We start from the raw sequence: 16,922 nt of genomic DNA on the forward strand, positions 1-16,922 counted from the left end.
ACCTCTCTATCAGTCTCTCTCACCATCTTGCCGATCATCATGACATATGGACCCAGGTATTTGTTCACTCCAAAGATGTCAAGCAGTCGTATGTACCAATAGATGATATTGACACAGTAAATGACCCTCCCGTAGCTCATCAGGGGCGGGTCTTGCAGGCGAAGCACCATCCCGATGGAGAAGATGAGGATAGCCATGAGGTCAGTGATGTTCCAGTACTCCTGTAACCACACTTTCACCTTCTGCAGGAGCTTCCCTGGCTCTGACATGAGGATCTGAGAGATAGGAGAAGTGAAACAGTAACACCGAGCCTTGACGTTAGACAAATGCCCTTTTCAAAACAACTTTAAACAAAAATAAAGTAAAAACAGTAATGTTGTGAAATATTTTCCAATTTATAATCACTGTTTTCCATTTTAATATATCTTAAAATGCAACTGACAAAAGTGATTTTTTTAGGATGGATATGTTGGGCAAATTAAGTTTTCAAAACAACCATAAACCAGGGACAAACACACTCCAAGAAGTAAAAGCATTTGCATTTACTCATTTCCACAAGAGGGCAGTAATACACTGTTTATTTGAAGGAGTTGGAGTTTATAACTGAACTGCAGCTGTGTAATTATATGCAAATGTAATTATTAGACACTGCTTATGAATAATAAACGATCTTTTCCCACACTTCAGGGAATAAAGGGAACCGTTTTGTTTTCTCACTGAGTTCTAATGAAGTCTCACCTCTCTCATCTTCTCGATGCCATTGGTGAAAATGTAGGCAATAACAATCCACTCCTGAGGAGAGGGCCACAGGTCCATCTTCACCAGAACAATATAGTTGAAGAGCATCAAGTATCCTACATAGGCCAACTGTGGGAAGACACAACATTGTGATTAAGTGGGAAAAAAACACACTCTTTGGTCTGTTTCAGCTCAAATTGTGAGAAGTGAAACAATGAAAGTCTGTTAAAGTCAGAGAATGCATGATCATGATTATTCTAGTTTTACTAGTAAGTATACTTCACATCAAGCACATTTTAGAATTTTAGAACTCTAAATTTGATTTCTATTTAATTTTTCAAATCCACTACTGCAGTAAATCTTTCCACAAAACATTTGAATAGTATTGTATCTTACCTTATTTTTCAATACATCTTATCAGAGTTTTCACTCTATCATAGTTTCTAGTTTCAGTGTTTTTCATTTTTCGTTCAGTTACCAAAGCTAATGCGGTAACTGGTACTATTTGTAAATGTTTAGCAGCATTACATTTCTTAACACAGTCTAGTAATATTTACATCTGGTAAGGTCAGTTTTATTTCATTTTAGTTTCAGAACTGAGAAAATTTATTTTTAGTTTCAGCATTTCCAGTTAGAGTTTTTAAAAGATTTTTTATTATTATTATTTTTTTATTTTTACTTTATTTTATTTTATTTTACTTAATTTATTTTTTTACTTTTGCAATGTTTTATTTTATTAATGAATTAATTTGTTTTGTGAAAACCGCAGAAAGATTGACACTCTCACAAACAGAGAACATAAATACTGTTCAGTGTAAATAGTGACAGTGTGATGGGAAAAAGAGAAAGCACAAGCATCGAAAAAAAAAAAAGAATAGGTAAATAATGAAGACACAGAACACGGAACAGAATATTTCATCTTTAACAGCCAGGAGATTTGTCAAATTCTTTGCCTATATTTAAAACATAGATGAGGCCAAATCTCAGCTGTTTTGATCTGCATTTGCACATATCTCCCCCTGGACTTGATATGGTATCTCTCAATATGAATTTCTCTACTTTATTTGAAAGTGAAAGATTTCAGACGACATTTCTCGAAATAATTCACACACAAGGTATTTTTATGTTCATATACAGATTTGATATGCTAAACACACTGAAGAATACTGTATGTCTTTTTGTACTTAATAAAAGCACAGCCTGGGCTTTTACCGTGTGAAACCAGAACTTGACGATAGGGGCGTTGTAAAACTCATAAATTTTGCGACCCACTGGAATCAGTCGATGGCGGTTCTGAACCTCTTCCACCCTTTTCTTACGCGACGCTTCTGAACTGACATTTCCCAGCATAGCCTGGGAAAAGTACAGAAGATAGAAAGAGGAGAAAGACAGAAAGCATTGCTTTAACACACCACTTACATAGTGTGACTTCTCACCCAAAATTGCATGCAGCTGTTTTAAACACTGCAAAGCAATAATGAGTGTCGAAGAAGGTGAGATATTCACTATGAACTGGGCATTGATGATTCCCCTGGGAATGATTGTGTGGAAAAAGAAAAAGAGAGAGAGTGTTCAAGAGAGAGAGGAAGAAAGAAAAGAGGAATGAAAATGCCCAGTGTCATGAGTTGTTGGGAAATCCTTAATCCAAGAGTGGGGAGCTTATCCCATAAATGGAAAAATATGGTGCACTCTTGGACATCATGGCAGAATTGTATTGCAACAACTTTTCTGCTGTCGAAGTTGTTTGGTTGAGCTTTGCTGCAGTACAGTCTTACAAACTATACAATCTAAAAGTAATGGAAACAGTTTATTTCACAGCTTATGATATGCACAGGAAGATCCAATTTTGGCACAGACATTTTAATGTTGTATCAGAAAAAAATATTGCAATTACAGTATATTTTCTGGAAGAGCATTTAGATAAATTGCAATACAATTGTCATCTTGTGTTGTAACCTCACATATCTACAATAAATTCATAGTGAAGTGAGGGGCATAGCTTCAGTTTTTGGAACTGTGTTGTACAAGATCAGGTCAACCCAGTCAAGTTCTGGGAAATGTAGTCCTTCTCAGTTGTTTGGACCAAGTAACTCTTGGACTACATTTCTAAACTAGTGGCTTGGGCAGACCTGTTTCTTTCGAGCAGTAGTTCTCAGACTGTAGAGGATTTCAAGTGGTCCACAAGTTGCTTGGCTGATTTAAAAAACAGAAATAAATAAAAAACTATGTAACTGAAAAAAACACCAATTAATTGATTGATTAATAAACTCAAAACAATTACTGTAAATAATTTAAATTTACCTGTGATATTGTTTTTTGTTGTTGTCTTTAATAATGTAAAATGTAGATATTGTACACTACTGTCCAGAAGTTTGAGGTTGTCAAGATATGTTAATCAAATAGTTCATCTTATGTTCATCAAAGCTGCATTTATTTGATTTAAAATACAGTAAATACAGTAATATCGTGAAATGTTAAAGTAACCGTCTTCTACTTTAATTTATTGTGAAAAAAAGCTGATTTTCTGCAGTCATTCCTCCAGTCTTCCGTGTCACATGATCCTTCAGAAATCATTTTAATATACTGATCTGCTGCTCGAGAAACATTTCTTATTACTATAAATGTTGAAAACAGTAGTGCTTCTTAATAAAAAAAATTTGCAGCATTTATTTAAAATCTTTTATGACATTATAAATGTCTTTGCTGTCACTTTTGATCTATTCAATATTCCTTGCTGAATAAAAGTAAAAATAAAAGTTACTGACCCCAAACTTTTCAACAGCAGTGTGCACTACCATTCAAAGTTATCAAAACATCAAACAATACTGATATTTAAAAAATCATAAATGACTATTTCCAATTGAACATTTAACTCTCTGTTTGTCATCAGCAGCACTGACAGCTTATGCATTCTGTTCGTCACTTTATGAGATATTTATAAGATTGCACCATTATAGCACCAGTCTATACTCTGATGTTTTCCTCATCTTGATCATCTAGGCCATCCACATCTCGCTCTGTGTTGTTAAGACAGTGTACAGAACAGCCTTCATTTTTCAAAAAAACAGAGATGTTTTTGTTTTTAGCTATTTTTAAAATCAAAATTTGCCTCTAAAGTGTACAGTGACAATGACAAGAAATCCAAGAGTACTCAGTAGTTCAGCAACTAAAAAAAGACACTGTTCTGCCATTTAAACACTTCATTAAGCAGCACAATAAATTTAGGCAGAGCTAATAATAAGAAAAGTTTTCCCATTACCATCCCATTTTTTTTGTAATAGATGTAGTAATTGCTACTGAAATCAATTAAAATTGATATTTTATTTTATTAAAAAAAGAAACTATTTCAAACAATAGCAATATTTTATAATATAAAAGGGTTTTTGATTTTACCTTGATACAATAAATGCTACAATGGTGAACAAAGTCTTAGAGTTTCCAAACTTCTGAATGGTAGTATAATTGTTGAGTGCAACTTATTTGTTAGCAAACATGGCTCATTTGTACAGTATTTCAACAAAATAACAAAATTATGGATCTGTAAAAATGGAAAAAATGTCAAGATATGGGTAAAAAATTAAGGCTACACTAATCAAAACTTTACGAAATTACTTTGAAGTAGTTGGTGTTTCCACCCACCCCCATATTAGGAGCTGTTTAAGTGGTCCGCCAACTGAAACAGTTCAAGAGCCACTGCTTTAGATCAACACTTAATAGCTCACAATGGAAGACTGAACAACAATTTTCGTGCAGTTTTGTGTGAAAGTAAGGAGGCACTTCTGGTTCAACTTAAAAGTGAAGGTTGTGAAGGAGATGTCAGATCAAGTCTGCTAGCATAACGCAAAACAAGCCTTCAACATGCACAATGGTGTGGTATATGCAAGAATGATAATAGCACAGGCAGCATTCAGTCACAGTACCGTACTTCAGACGAGACCTTCGCTAAAAAAAAAGAAACAGAGAGGAGACAAGGACAGAGGCAGACGGAGACACGCTACAACTCCACAACCACGCGTCTTTGCTTTGACAACGAGGAACAAAAAAAAAAAGGGCGAAGTGGGAGAAGGGTGTAGGGTGGGGAGGTCAGAAAAACGGCAGGGTTGCCACGGATCTCTAAGAAGAGGAACCACGGACTCGGGGAACAAAAGCGAAATAAAAAACGGAAGCATATTTGAGAGGCCAAATTGGGGGCAGGACTTTCTCAGAGCATGTGGCTAAGTGTGTGTATGTGTGGACGTGGTACGTGTGTGCTTGACTACAAGCTACGAAACGAGGCTAAGGTGGATGCTCTCACCACGGAGTTGTACTGCGTCTCACAGTAAGATCTTACTGTGAACTCCATGTCATCCTCCTCTTTCTCCTTAGCTTGTTTCTCAGGTTCATCCACATCCTTCTCCTGCAGGTAGGTGTCCTGATCCTGTGGCATGTACGACATCTCGTCCTTATTTTTTAACTCAAGACTCAATATGGAGGGGGGCAGAAGCAGGCCTAAGATAACCTGGCAGACAAAGCAAACAGAGTTTAGGAGAAAAACCCACTTACTTTTCATTATTTAGAAATCGGTAGCCCAGCTCCTGCAGTCACAGAATGCTTGCGATGAAGAAATACCTGTGAGATATGAAACACCAATATCCCCACTGAGGTCTGAACCAAAGGCAGAAATAAACCATGCAGAAAGGGAGAGAAACTCAAGGAGAAGCCCTGAACAGCTTTTTTTAAGGACTGATATACAGTATACTGTATACTGTATGTCTAACAATGTGTCAAATTTTTGACTGTTCATGTTTAAACATTTGGGATGGCTGTATTTATTTAATCAAACATACAGTAAAAACAGTAATATTGCGGAATATTAAAACAATTTAAAATAACTGTTTTCTTCAGAAATAACTCTGTGCTGATTTGGTGCTCAAGAAACATTTCTTATTATTATCAAGCCATTAAAAATGACCTGGCTCTTCCATGCTTTGTAATGGCAGTAAATGGGGGTCGAGATTTTGAAGCAAAATAAAGTGCATGGAGATTAATAAAGGGGTTTTCTAAAGTGAATCGATGGATTTGTGTAAGAATAATATCTATACGTATAACTTTACAAACCATAATCTCTAGCAACCACTTACTGTGCTAAGTGTGTTCACGCACTTTATTTTGCATCAAAATCTTGACCACTTTTCATTGTCATTATAAAGCTTTGAAGAATCAGGACATTTTTCATATAACTCTGATTATGACCGTCTGAAAGAAGACATAGCATGGCTTGAAGGTGAGTACATCATGGGGTCATTTTTTGCAACTTTGGAACCTGAAGTTACAGCAGCAACATTGTATATGCCAATATTTCCCATTTTTATGCTGTTTTCTGTAACAAATGTGTCCAGATTTGATTACTGTCTTCTCATAACTCTGTGAATTTAATTTCTTTACATAGCCAACCAGCTTAATTTGATAATTGGACTAGAGATTAAGAAAACTATTGCTGAAACAGCAGTTGCTGGCCTAATGTTGATGAGGACATGGTAAATATAACAAAAATGACTGATTCAGCTAAGAAAAGACTCACTTTGGCAGGCAGTTTCACCACATATTATGGCAAATATACATGTTGAATATATTTTATATATTATATTACAAACAATATGAACCAAGAGTAAGCCCTCTGCAATAACTGATATTACTGTATGTAATACAGTATGTTTATCAATGAGACTATGGTCTTTCTCCCAAATCTGACCTTTAGGCCAGAGTTCTTGCGCATACGCAGACGTCCCATCCACATGTCAGTGAGAAGCATCTGGCTACACGTGTGGGCGATGAAGTCCCTGTGCTTGGCAGCCACGGCCAGCTGCAGACAGGTGGCATTACTCCAGTTCTTCAGCTCGTAGGTTAACAGCTTCATGGCCATCTGTTCATCCTGCTTATACGACTGATCGAGCAGCTCAACAGCCAGCTGACCAAACTCCCTGATGGATAAAAAAAAGGAAAACAGAAAAATCTGTGCCACAGACACAATTATGTGCACGTGCAAACACACAAGAGCATCGCTACACAAAAAACAACAGCTTGTTTTAGGTATGCAAAAATACCATCACTAAGAGGAAAGTGTGCACATTAGACTTTTACAAATTTTAGACGAGTCTTTGTGGTCAGTCACTGTGTCTTTGATGGGATGCCAGTTTGGCACATAACAGATGGTCTCCCCAAACTTCCTCACCCAAACAGTTGTATACTCAACAGCAATGGGAACAGAACATGGAGATGAAATCCTCATTCTCGAGGTACTGTAACTAGGTCATTACACAGCTTTACATTCATACCTTGAGTTTTGATTGAGCTCTTGTGAAATGTCATCTACCATGTCGTTCTCGGATGCTTCGTGGGCCATTGCCTTACAGAGCTTACAGGCCACCAGCGCTTTAGCCATGGCCTCCTCGCCATGCTGCCAGAAGAACAGGGCCATCTTCTGCCGTTTCATCAGCACTGCCCAAACCATCAGCTCATGGAACGGGAAAGGGAAGTGATTGATTTCCGGGTCATCCAGGTCAATGTCTACTTCCTCCTCTCGCTTCTTTGTGGTCTTCTGACGTCCGCGCCTAATGGGCATGTCATCCTATATGGTAGAGATAAAAAAATTAAAAAATTCTTTATAATAATTTACTCATGATTTATATCCTGAATTTGGTAACGAATAGTAAGAGTAAAATAAATGTAGGTGATTATAGTGTTCGAATTGTTTTCATAAAAATCTCTGAACAAGCCTATACAAGGAGCATTTTCATTGTGAACCTTCATTACTTGAATCCAAACCTCCATATCAAAGCAAAGCTTAAAGAATTTCAATGAAACGCAGTGGGGATTTTATTGGAAAGCAGTGGGATACACGAAATTAAGAAAAAAAATCTCACCTCCATTCCAAGCAGCTTCAGGGCTTTTGGCTACAACACACACACACACACAAATAAAAACACATACAGGACAAAAATAACAAGACATGTCAGATTTGATTTATGCATTTTCCAAATCGTTTCACCATCCTTCCAGTACACATGTAAAAACGTGGCATGTTGAATGAGTAGTTAGGATTCTTTATGCTACGCAATGATGCATTTAGAGCATCTCTCTGGTGGCACCGCAGATGTCTGATCTATTTCAAGCCTATATAGTGGCATATGTAGAATGATGCATGTGCATATGTGCATGTTAGATAAAACGCACTTACAATATTGAAGTGTATGAATAGATTCATAAATACACACTTTCAGACACATATCATGTACTAGCAATCTACTAAACGCTCCCATGACATTGGCATGATGGAGCAGTAATGTTAAATGTCCTGACATCCCCTGAAATCTGTGTCAGAGGGTCGAGAAGACGTGTGACTTTGATGCCTGAAAATGTGTGAGAAAAATCGATATCATCCAGGTGTCAGTGGCATGAGAATTTATCTTGAGTCCTGTTTACTCTGCACAGCTGAGGAGCCGCTATATGGAAATTTGCTCTGCACTGAGTATCTAGTTTGTGTTAGTTCCATATGCCAGCTCTCTGTGGCAGCTCTGATAGGAAATATTTTTCCCAGGTGGGTCATGCCGATAAAAAACAAAACAAAAAAAATGAATAAAACCTGAGCAAAACACATTACAAACTTCCTTTAGAAAAATGTTTTCCATTTAGGGAATAATCTAGTGTTTGAAAAGCAAGTATAATTTTTTTTATTGTGTTATTTAGAAGTGAATATATTTCTATGGGTCATCACCCAGCTACAAAGATGTTTTAATGGCACATTAACATAATAATAATACTGATAATATTTTGAGAATCTTTTAATAGGCCTTTTATGAGAATACAATAATAAAAGGAAAGAATAAAGCAACATTAGAAGTCAAAAGTTCAAAATTATGATCATGTTATGCTCTTACCATTCCAAAAGCATTCTTAAAATGTTATGACTATATTCATTACCATTCAAGTCATTCTATGCTGATTTGGTGCTTAAGAAATATTTCTTATTATTATCACATTTGCTTACTATTTTTGTATGCTTTCAATTTTTTGAGGAAAGAAAGTTCATAAGAAAAGCATTTATTTGAAATAGAATATTTTTGGTATGTAAGTCTTTATTGTTACTTTAATGCATCTTTGCTGAGTAAAAAATGTTTAAAATAAATAAACTACGTATACGTATTGATGCCAATCTTCTGAAACTGATTTTCAATCTTTCAGCCAAGGCAGTCTCTCTCAGTCATTCCTGTAGAGCAGGGGTCCTCAACTCTGGACCTTGAGATCCACTTTAAACACACCGCAGGAAAGTGGATCTCGAGGTCCCCTGCTATAGAGCATTGTGCTAACAATGCGTCTTTTTTACAAATTCATTCTTGAAATCATTGTATGATGCCCTTTTAAAGTTACATGACATTTTTTTTTAAATAACATACTCTTTTGGGTCCAAAAAGGTTGTGATATAGGGTCCGAAATCTCTTCCTGGTGTAATTGCAGCGATAGGCTCCACCCATGAGGTATTCAATTACCAATCCGATGTCAATCAGGCTGATGCGGTAGTCAGGGGGCAGGTTACCCTGAAGACAAAAAGGTTACTCATGGTAACAATAAACGTGTGCCAACAGTTATGGCTATGAAATTACAAACAAACCGTAAGGTCACCAACCAACCACAAGCTCGGCTACATACACACCCATACACTCTCACTCCACGAACACACTGACATATTGCTGGAAGGAATCAAGATAATTGAAGAAGATTGTCTGATTCACCTTGAGGTAGATCCAACTGAACCCTGGATATTCTTGCTTGGAAAGAACACACAAGGTCAGTGAGAAAGAATCATATTAAAGGGGCAAACAGCCCACTGAGACAAAGCAAGTCTAGAATCAGGGTTTGGTGCTATATTGAACTGACCGTGAAAACAATGAACCTCTCTACAAAAACAAAAACAATAGAGAGTAAGTGTGTTGGAGAGAGAAAGTGAGTGAAAACGAGAGAATGGATCAAATAATGGGCAGGACAAAGAAAGAGCACAAGGAAGTGATAAGGAGTGATGCCTCAGTTGCTAATTGAATGATTCGACTCACCTTTACATTTATGCCGATATTAGTGAGCTTTTCTAATTAGAGATTCCTCATCAGGGTGTTTAAATTTTGATTGTAAGACTTAACAGCATGAAGCAAACATGAAGTCCTAAGATTCCTCCTTTCATTTGATCTACGGGCCAAATCCCTTTTAGCAAAATGACATCCCACATCCTGCCTTCAGACTATGATAACTAGGCTTTACTCTGGTTCTGTAATTACCAACGCAGAGCCACCATAGATCCTCTAATCTGGGCTAATTACTTCTACCTCAGCAAATGCCACAAAATGCTTCAACTAGCTGATGATCAGAATCACAGGTGATGCTGCATTTCATTTGTGCAAGACATTTTGTTCTAGAGTTGATGTGACGATAATACAGAGAAGGACAAAGAGAAGACTAGACTCATGGTGTATCTGCATTGAGTATTTTAAAAGTAGAATTTGCAGTTTAAGCACAAAAGGTCACTACTAGAAGACTGCGAAAATCTCCACACTGCAAAAAGAAGACAATCATGTGCCCCATTATGTCTTGAAAATGAACCATACACAAGTGACTTGAGGAGCAACAAACTCATTGTTCTGACTGTTTAATAGTCTGAAAATCACTGAAACAAGAAGGAGAGGACACAGCCAGAAAAAAAGCAACTAATTGGCCAAATCTCTCTGTCAGGCTAAGAAGCAGGAAAGACACCTTTGCTAAATACTGAATGCAACAGAATTCTAAGACTAATCTACCACTTACATTCACACTCTGAAATCCACTCACACATGCATACACGTGCATACAGAAACACACACACACACACAGCTTCATGCACAGTGAATTCTTACCTTTTTCACATCTCTGACAAGGTGGTACAAGGTGTTGGATGGACCATGCCTCTATTTAAGACAAACAGAAACAAATATAACCTTTCACTATCAATTACATCAAACTACAAATAACTAATAACAAATAAGAACATTTTGTCGTTGTTCCTTCAAAGGGATTGTTCACCCAAAAACATGAGGGTGAGCTAATAATGCCACAATGTTCTCGGCGAACTAAACTTTTATGAAGCTAAATCTACCTGATATCACCTTTAAATATTACTATCCAAGTAATTTAAAGTTACATGATATATTTTTGAAATGTACCACATGTAGCATATTTGGATTGACTGACAAAATGTATTTTTCAGTGAATAAACCTATATTTTAATTTTAGATCATTCTAAATATTTACACACACACACACACACACACACACACACACACCAACTACTTTTCAAAGGTCTGTTAAGATTTTTTTTTTTAAAGATGTATCTTATGTTAACCAAGATTGCATTTATTCGATCAAAAATACAGTAATACAGTAACTGTCAAATAATATCACAATTTTAACTAACTTTTTTATTTCAGTATATTTTAATATATTTTTTATTATTATTTGATGAATAAAACATTTTTTTTTTGTTTACTTTTGAACGGTATTGTACAGTATGTATAGGGAAACAGATGTACAGTACAGTGGGACCCAAAAGTCTGAGACCACATTGAAAAACCAGGATTCAAAATCTCATTTAAATCTGACATAGCTATATTACCGTATTATAGAGCTCTTCAAGTCTGGACAGTGTCAGGAAGCGGTGCATGCTCACTCCATTCTCAATCAACAGCTTCACAAAGTCCACTCTGTCAAACACCAGTGCGTCCAGCATAGACTGCTCTAGAGAGCCCACCTAACCACACATGAACACAACTTAGAGCTCCAGAACACACATTACCAGCGCACAATAAAACAAGACATACAGCTGCAAGGCAATTAATCGATGTCATGAATTTTAATCTGGTTGAAATGCAGCCTGCCATCATTAGCATCTACCGTGTTTAATTAGAGTCAGAGTTGCACAGAAGTGCTCCTCGTCCCCTCTGCAATCAATAAAGTATCTTTGTATCTATATCTAAATTACAGAGTTGGCGTGAGTGGATATTGCCTACAGGCCACTGCTGTCCATAAATGAAGATCTGGCTTCGAGCGATGTCAACTCTGTTCCAGGCCAAAGCAAGGCTCAGCTGATCTGGAGCTGATGCATTGGCCCCTAGACAGACAAGCAAAAGGGCACATAATTAAGGTTAGTTCACTTGCTTTAAAAAAATCATCCTTAAAAGCCCTGGGGAATATGTTAACGAGAACATATACAATGATGGATGCAGTGTGTAGCTAAATGCCTATTAAACATTATTAATGTTACAGTCTGATGTCTTTAAAATCACTGGCATGCTTAAACACCCTCAACTCCCATTGATTTACAAGTGCCTCGCACAGTGGAGAATCCAAAAAAAAATAATATAAAAAACCCCGGCTCTCACATCATTACAATGCATAGCATTATGCCTTTTTAAAAAGCTGATTCTAGAGATAAATCACAGAGGAAAGCACTCTCCAGTGTCTCTGGCACTTTGCTCCGCTCCTGCTTCAAGCTATTAAACCTTCCCCCTGAGCAGCAGGACATTTGTCTTTACTCATTCTGGCCTGGTGCTTCTACATTTTCTTTTATGAGGGTAATGTTTCCTGACACAGTTTATTAAATAGACACCTCCATGGCTTGTCTAGGTGTTGCCATGCATTAAACCATATTTGCATAATCTCAGTTAAGTGCCCAAAAATATCCTGACCGTATCCATTCATGGGACATGGAGGTCTGTGATACTTGGAAATGGCCATGTGGGGCACCCTGTGCTTTTGTGGTTCATAATGTATACTGTTACTGTATTGAGGTATTGATGAAACAAGTCCTCTGCAACAGGAAGGTGCTGTATCAACAGATAGTGGTCACATAATTATGTATAAAGTCTCTGAAGATGAGTTTTAATTGCTTTTTTTGTTGCTTTAACTCCAGCAGAGGTTAGTTTTATGTTCTTGCTTTAATTTCACACTAAACATCATGATAAATCCTGACACTTTTTCTATTTTTCAGACATTCACAAGAGTGTACAGTGAAAAAAAATGTGTAACCCTTTTTGCATGGCTAAGATAGAGCTACTGACAAAAGCATGATATAAAATTGAATGTCTTTAGTCATTAGCATATCATAGACTCAGCAAACTAAATCAGCAAACAAATTATTCACATAAAAAAACCCATGTAATCATAAGTGATGTAACTATGGCCTAGATTGGAATCTTAAAGACAAATTGAAAACACAAAAAAATTATTACAAATAATAAACTATATATGTATGTGTAATTTATTAGGTTAACATATAATGGGGATCTCCTTCAGAACAGGGAAACTGTCACTGACTTCAGCGATGTTAACTGCCTGTGAAAACTCAAAAATGCTACATATTTTGTTCTTTTTTACTATTTACCAAATGATATACATCCCTTATACATTCATTAAGGGAAAATATGAGAGCTGGGAACTGCATGGGTAAATCTTTCTTTAGACGTGCTGCACAGTATATGAATTATGCAAGAGCCATGCTGCTGCTTTCAGAGCAACACATGGAGCTCTTGAAGCAAAGGCTTCACTGGAATCCCGTCTTTTGATATGGGTTTAAAAGTGGGTCTTTAGAAGCATAGCCAGTAGAGCCTGCACTTTACTCACTCCTTTCAGTATTAAATGTAATGTTAACCTGACAATTGCAGGCACTGCACAGTTGGGGTGGGTGGTAAAACAGAAGTTAGTGTGTGATCAGAAAAATCTCTGTTCTGGGATTTATCAGGGAGTATTATTTCCCTGATGGGGAAACTGTTTGAGATGTTTTGAGAGAGCCCTCATCATAATTTTACAACCAGGAATCACTACTTAAACCAGGGGCCTTCAAACATTTTCAGGACATTGATCACATGTTGGACAGACAGATAGAGCAGGCACCCTATTATCATATTTAAACTTTTTATTCAATATCAATATGTACTTGAATGTGTATGGGCGAGACAATTGAATATTAATCTAATCCCCCCCCCCCACACACAAAAATCTGATTAAATTGAAATGATATATGAGCGAATCCCCTGCTGTACCACTGCAGACTCCTTAGATACATATGAGCATCCAAAAATGTACAAACATTACCTTTCAGAAGAGCTGTTAGAATGGCCAGATCAATGTCCTGGTGTCCCTCTGATCCCATCCGAAATACTGTTATCTGAAAAAAGGATTACTATTGCATTATTGCTGTCATCACATAAACATCACAACTGGTTTAGTATGATAGCATGATAAAGGCTAATCCAATCATAGTGATAACTGCTTTGCGTCTTGACTCTTGGCAATAGCAAAGTGAAATGACCAGAATAGAGCTAGGGGGATTTATGAAAATGCGCTGCATTTGCACTGTAATTGCAATTCTGTAATCACTGCAATGTTGCATATGAAGGGCACCTTGCAGCACCATGCAATGTGTGTATTCTGAATTCCATTAATCTTCAACTGTTATTTGAACAATCCACCTTTCATTCAGAAGCCATTTTCCATCTGTGTCTGGTATGGACTAATGAACTTATGTGTGGAAGTGGGAGGATTGGTTTAGCCTAATGTCAATGATGTTTTCATTTTCATCCCCTCAAGCCACCATGAAATGATGGTACTTTTAGGGTGTATGTGAGCTTGAGAGGTGGTGGTGGAAAAAAGAATTGGAGCACTTCGGCAAGCTTAAATAATGGAACATATAATCCTTCAAAATGTCTTCAGAAATGATGCATAAAGTAATGGTGTTATGCTTAGGTCTTGTGTGGTGAGGTTCTGTGTGCAACATCTTTTTGCTGTTGAAATTGGAGAGTAAATGGAATGTAACCATATCGAACAAGCACTTCATCTCCTCTACAAAGAGTGTGATTATGGTCAATTACGGTAGTGACAGTTATTGATGACCCTGTGACTATGCAGGTGACCCATCTATGTGTGTGTTTGAGGCATGAGAGATATTGACCTTTAAAAAACATTTGTCCCTATATAGAGTATATGTCAATTTAACCCTTACCGTTTATCCTTTGAGATAACAAATTTCATGAGAGCAATGCATTTATTTTCTTTTTTCTTTTTAATAATATTAATGCTTTTTATAATAAATGAAAATAACAATTATTTGTGCATGTGTGTGTAAATTCCAAACAATCAACCTTAATTGATTCAAATAAATCAAATAAATAAATAAATCAAATAAATCATCATTTACTTCAAACCTCTATGAATTTCTGCTGAACATAGAAGACATTTTGAAGAACGTTGGTAACCAAACATATGATAGAATATAGAAAAAAATACTATATGGGGCTCAGACCCTTTTTGGTTACCCACATTATTCAAAATATCTTCTTTTTAAGAAAAAAAATTCACATATGTCTGGAGCAACTTGAGAGTAAGTAAATAATGATGTGTACCCTTCATCATGTCTATCCAAACAAGTATGACATTCTTTCTCCTGTGGAACACAAAATTAAATATCCTGATAAATATTTTAAAAAATATATAACTATTCCTAAAGCAATTTTTTTAATGACATGAAGTTCAATAAATCATAATAGAATTTACTTTTTTGGATGAACTATGCTTTTAAATTCAACAGTACTCAAACAGAGAGAATCAGACACTGAAGGGCTGTACAGTGCGACATATATGTCATATATATATGACATGTATATTTGCATGTACAGAACACAGCCACTTAATGTGTGAAGTAAGGGTGAAGTGATTTCTTTGTGCTTGTTTGTGTGTGTGAGATTTATTACAGTCTACTTGGAAGTTAGGGGTGTGTGAAATGATTGTTATTCTTTTTTATCGTGGACGATTAAAATGTCCCCACAATCTACTTTTGAAAAAATATCATAGTATTGTGCTACAGCGCACATTCTATCAGATGAAGTTCTGGCGCCTCCGTTTCAATATACACTCACCTAAAGGATTATTAGGAACACCATACTAATACTGTGTTTGACCCCCTATCGCGTTCAGAACTGCCTTAATTCTACGTGGCGTTCAACAAGGTGCTAAAAGTATTCTTTAGAAATGTTGGCCCATATTGATAGGATGGCATCTTGCAGTTGATGGAGATTTGTGGGATGCACATCCAGGGCACGAAGCTCCCATTCCCCCACGTCCCAAAGATGCTCTATTGGGTTGAAATCTGGTGACTGAGGGGGCCATTTTAGTACAGTGAACTCATTGTCATGTTCAAGAAACCAATTTGAAGTGATTCGAGCTGTGTGACATGGTGCATTATCCTGCTTTAAGTAGCCATCAGAGGATGGGTACATGGTGGTCATAAAGAGATGGACATGGTCAGAAACCATGCTCAGGTAGGCCGTGGCATTTAAACAATGCTCAACTGGCACTAAAGGGCCTAAAGTGTGCCAAGAAAACATCCCCCACACCATTACACCACCAGCCTGCACAGTGGTAACAAGGCATGATGGATCCATGTTCTCATTCTGTTTACGCCAAATTCTGACTCTACCATCTGAATGTCTCAACAGAAATTGAGACTGATCAGACCAGGCAACATTTTTTCAGTCTTCAACTGTCCAATTTTGGTGAGCTCGTGCAAATTGTTGCCTCTTTTTCCTATTTGTAGTGGAGATGAGTGGTACCCGGTGGGGTCTTCTGCTGTTGTAGCCCATCCGCCTCAAGGTTGTGCGTGTTGTGGCTTCACAAATGCTTTGCTGCATACCTCGGTTGTAACGAGTGGTTTCAATCAAAGTTGCTCTTCTATCAGCTCGAATCAGTCGGCCCATTCTCCTCTGACCTCTAGCATCAACAAGGCATTTTCGCCCACAGGACTGCCGCATACTGGATGTTTTGCCCTTTTCACACCCTTCCTTGTAAACCCTAGAAATGGTTGTGCGTGAAAATCCCAGTAACTGAACAGATTGTGAACTCAGACCGGCCCGTCTGGCACCATCAACCATGCCACGCTCAAAATTGCTTAAATCCCCTTTCTTTCCCATTCTGACATTCAGTTTGGAGTTCAGGAGATTGTCTTGACCAGGACCACAACCCTAAATGCATTGAAGCAACTGCCATGTGATCAGTTGATTAGATAATTGCATTAATGAGAAATTGAACAGGTGTTCCTTATAATCCTTTAGGTGAGTGCAGGTTACTGTAGCCTT

At 37.1% G+C, this 16,922-nt stretch overlaps 1 protein-coding gene across 3 annotated transcripts in view; it reads right to left on the reverse strand.

The window, feature by feature from the left end:
- The window catches only part of LOC128010490 (transient receptor potential cation channel subfamily M member 3), a 114,388-nt gene that overhangs the window by 13,100 nt on the left and 84,366 nt on the right, over positions 1-16,922 (reverse strand). For all 3 annotated transcript variants that reach the window (XM_052593024.1, XM_052593021.1, XM_052593022.1), the window contains exons 9-20: positions 13,888-13,960; positions 11,805-11,905; positions 11,411-11,545; positions 10,656-10,706; positions 9,171-9,311; positions 7,641-7,670; positions 7,053-7,345; positions 6,470-6,698; positions 5,033-5,236; positions 1,951-2,091; positions 739-867; positions 24-275 (exon numbers count right to left, since the gene is read on the reverse strand). In XM_052593024.1, the coding sequence (XP_052448984.1) occupies positions 24-275; positions 739-867; positions 1,951-2,091; positions 5,033-5,236; positions 6,470-6,698; positions 7,053-7,345; positions 7,641-7,670; positions 9,171-9,311; positions 10,656-10,706; positions 11,411-11,545; positions 11,805-11,905; positions 13,888-13,960 (1,779 nt within the window). The remainder of the gene's footprint in view (positions 1-23; positions 276-738; positions 868-1,950; positions 2,092-5,032; positions 5,237-6,469; positions 6,699-7,052; positions 7,346-7,640; positions 7,671-9,170; positions 9,312-10,655; positions 10,707-11,410; positions 11,546-11,804; positions 11,906-13,887; positions 13,961-16,922) is intronic.

Source organism: Carassius gibelio, chromosome A5 (assembly GCF_023724105.1).
Source record: "Carassius gibelio isolate Cgi1373 ecotype wild population from Czech Republic chromosome A5, carGib1.2-hapl.c, whole genome shotgun sequence".
Lineage (NCBI taxonomy): Eukaryota > Metazoa > Chordata > Actinopteri > Cypriniformes > Cyprinidae > Carassius > Carassius gibelio.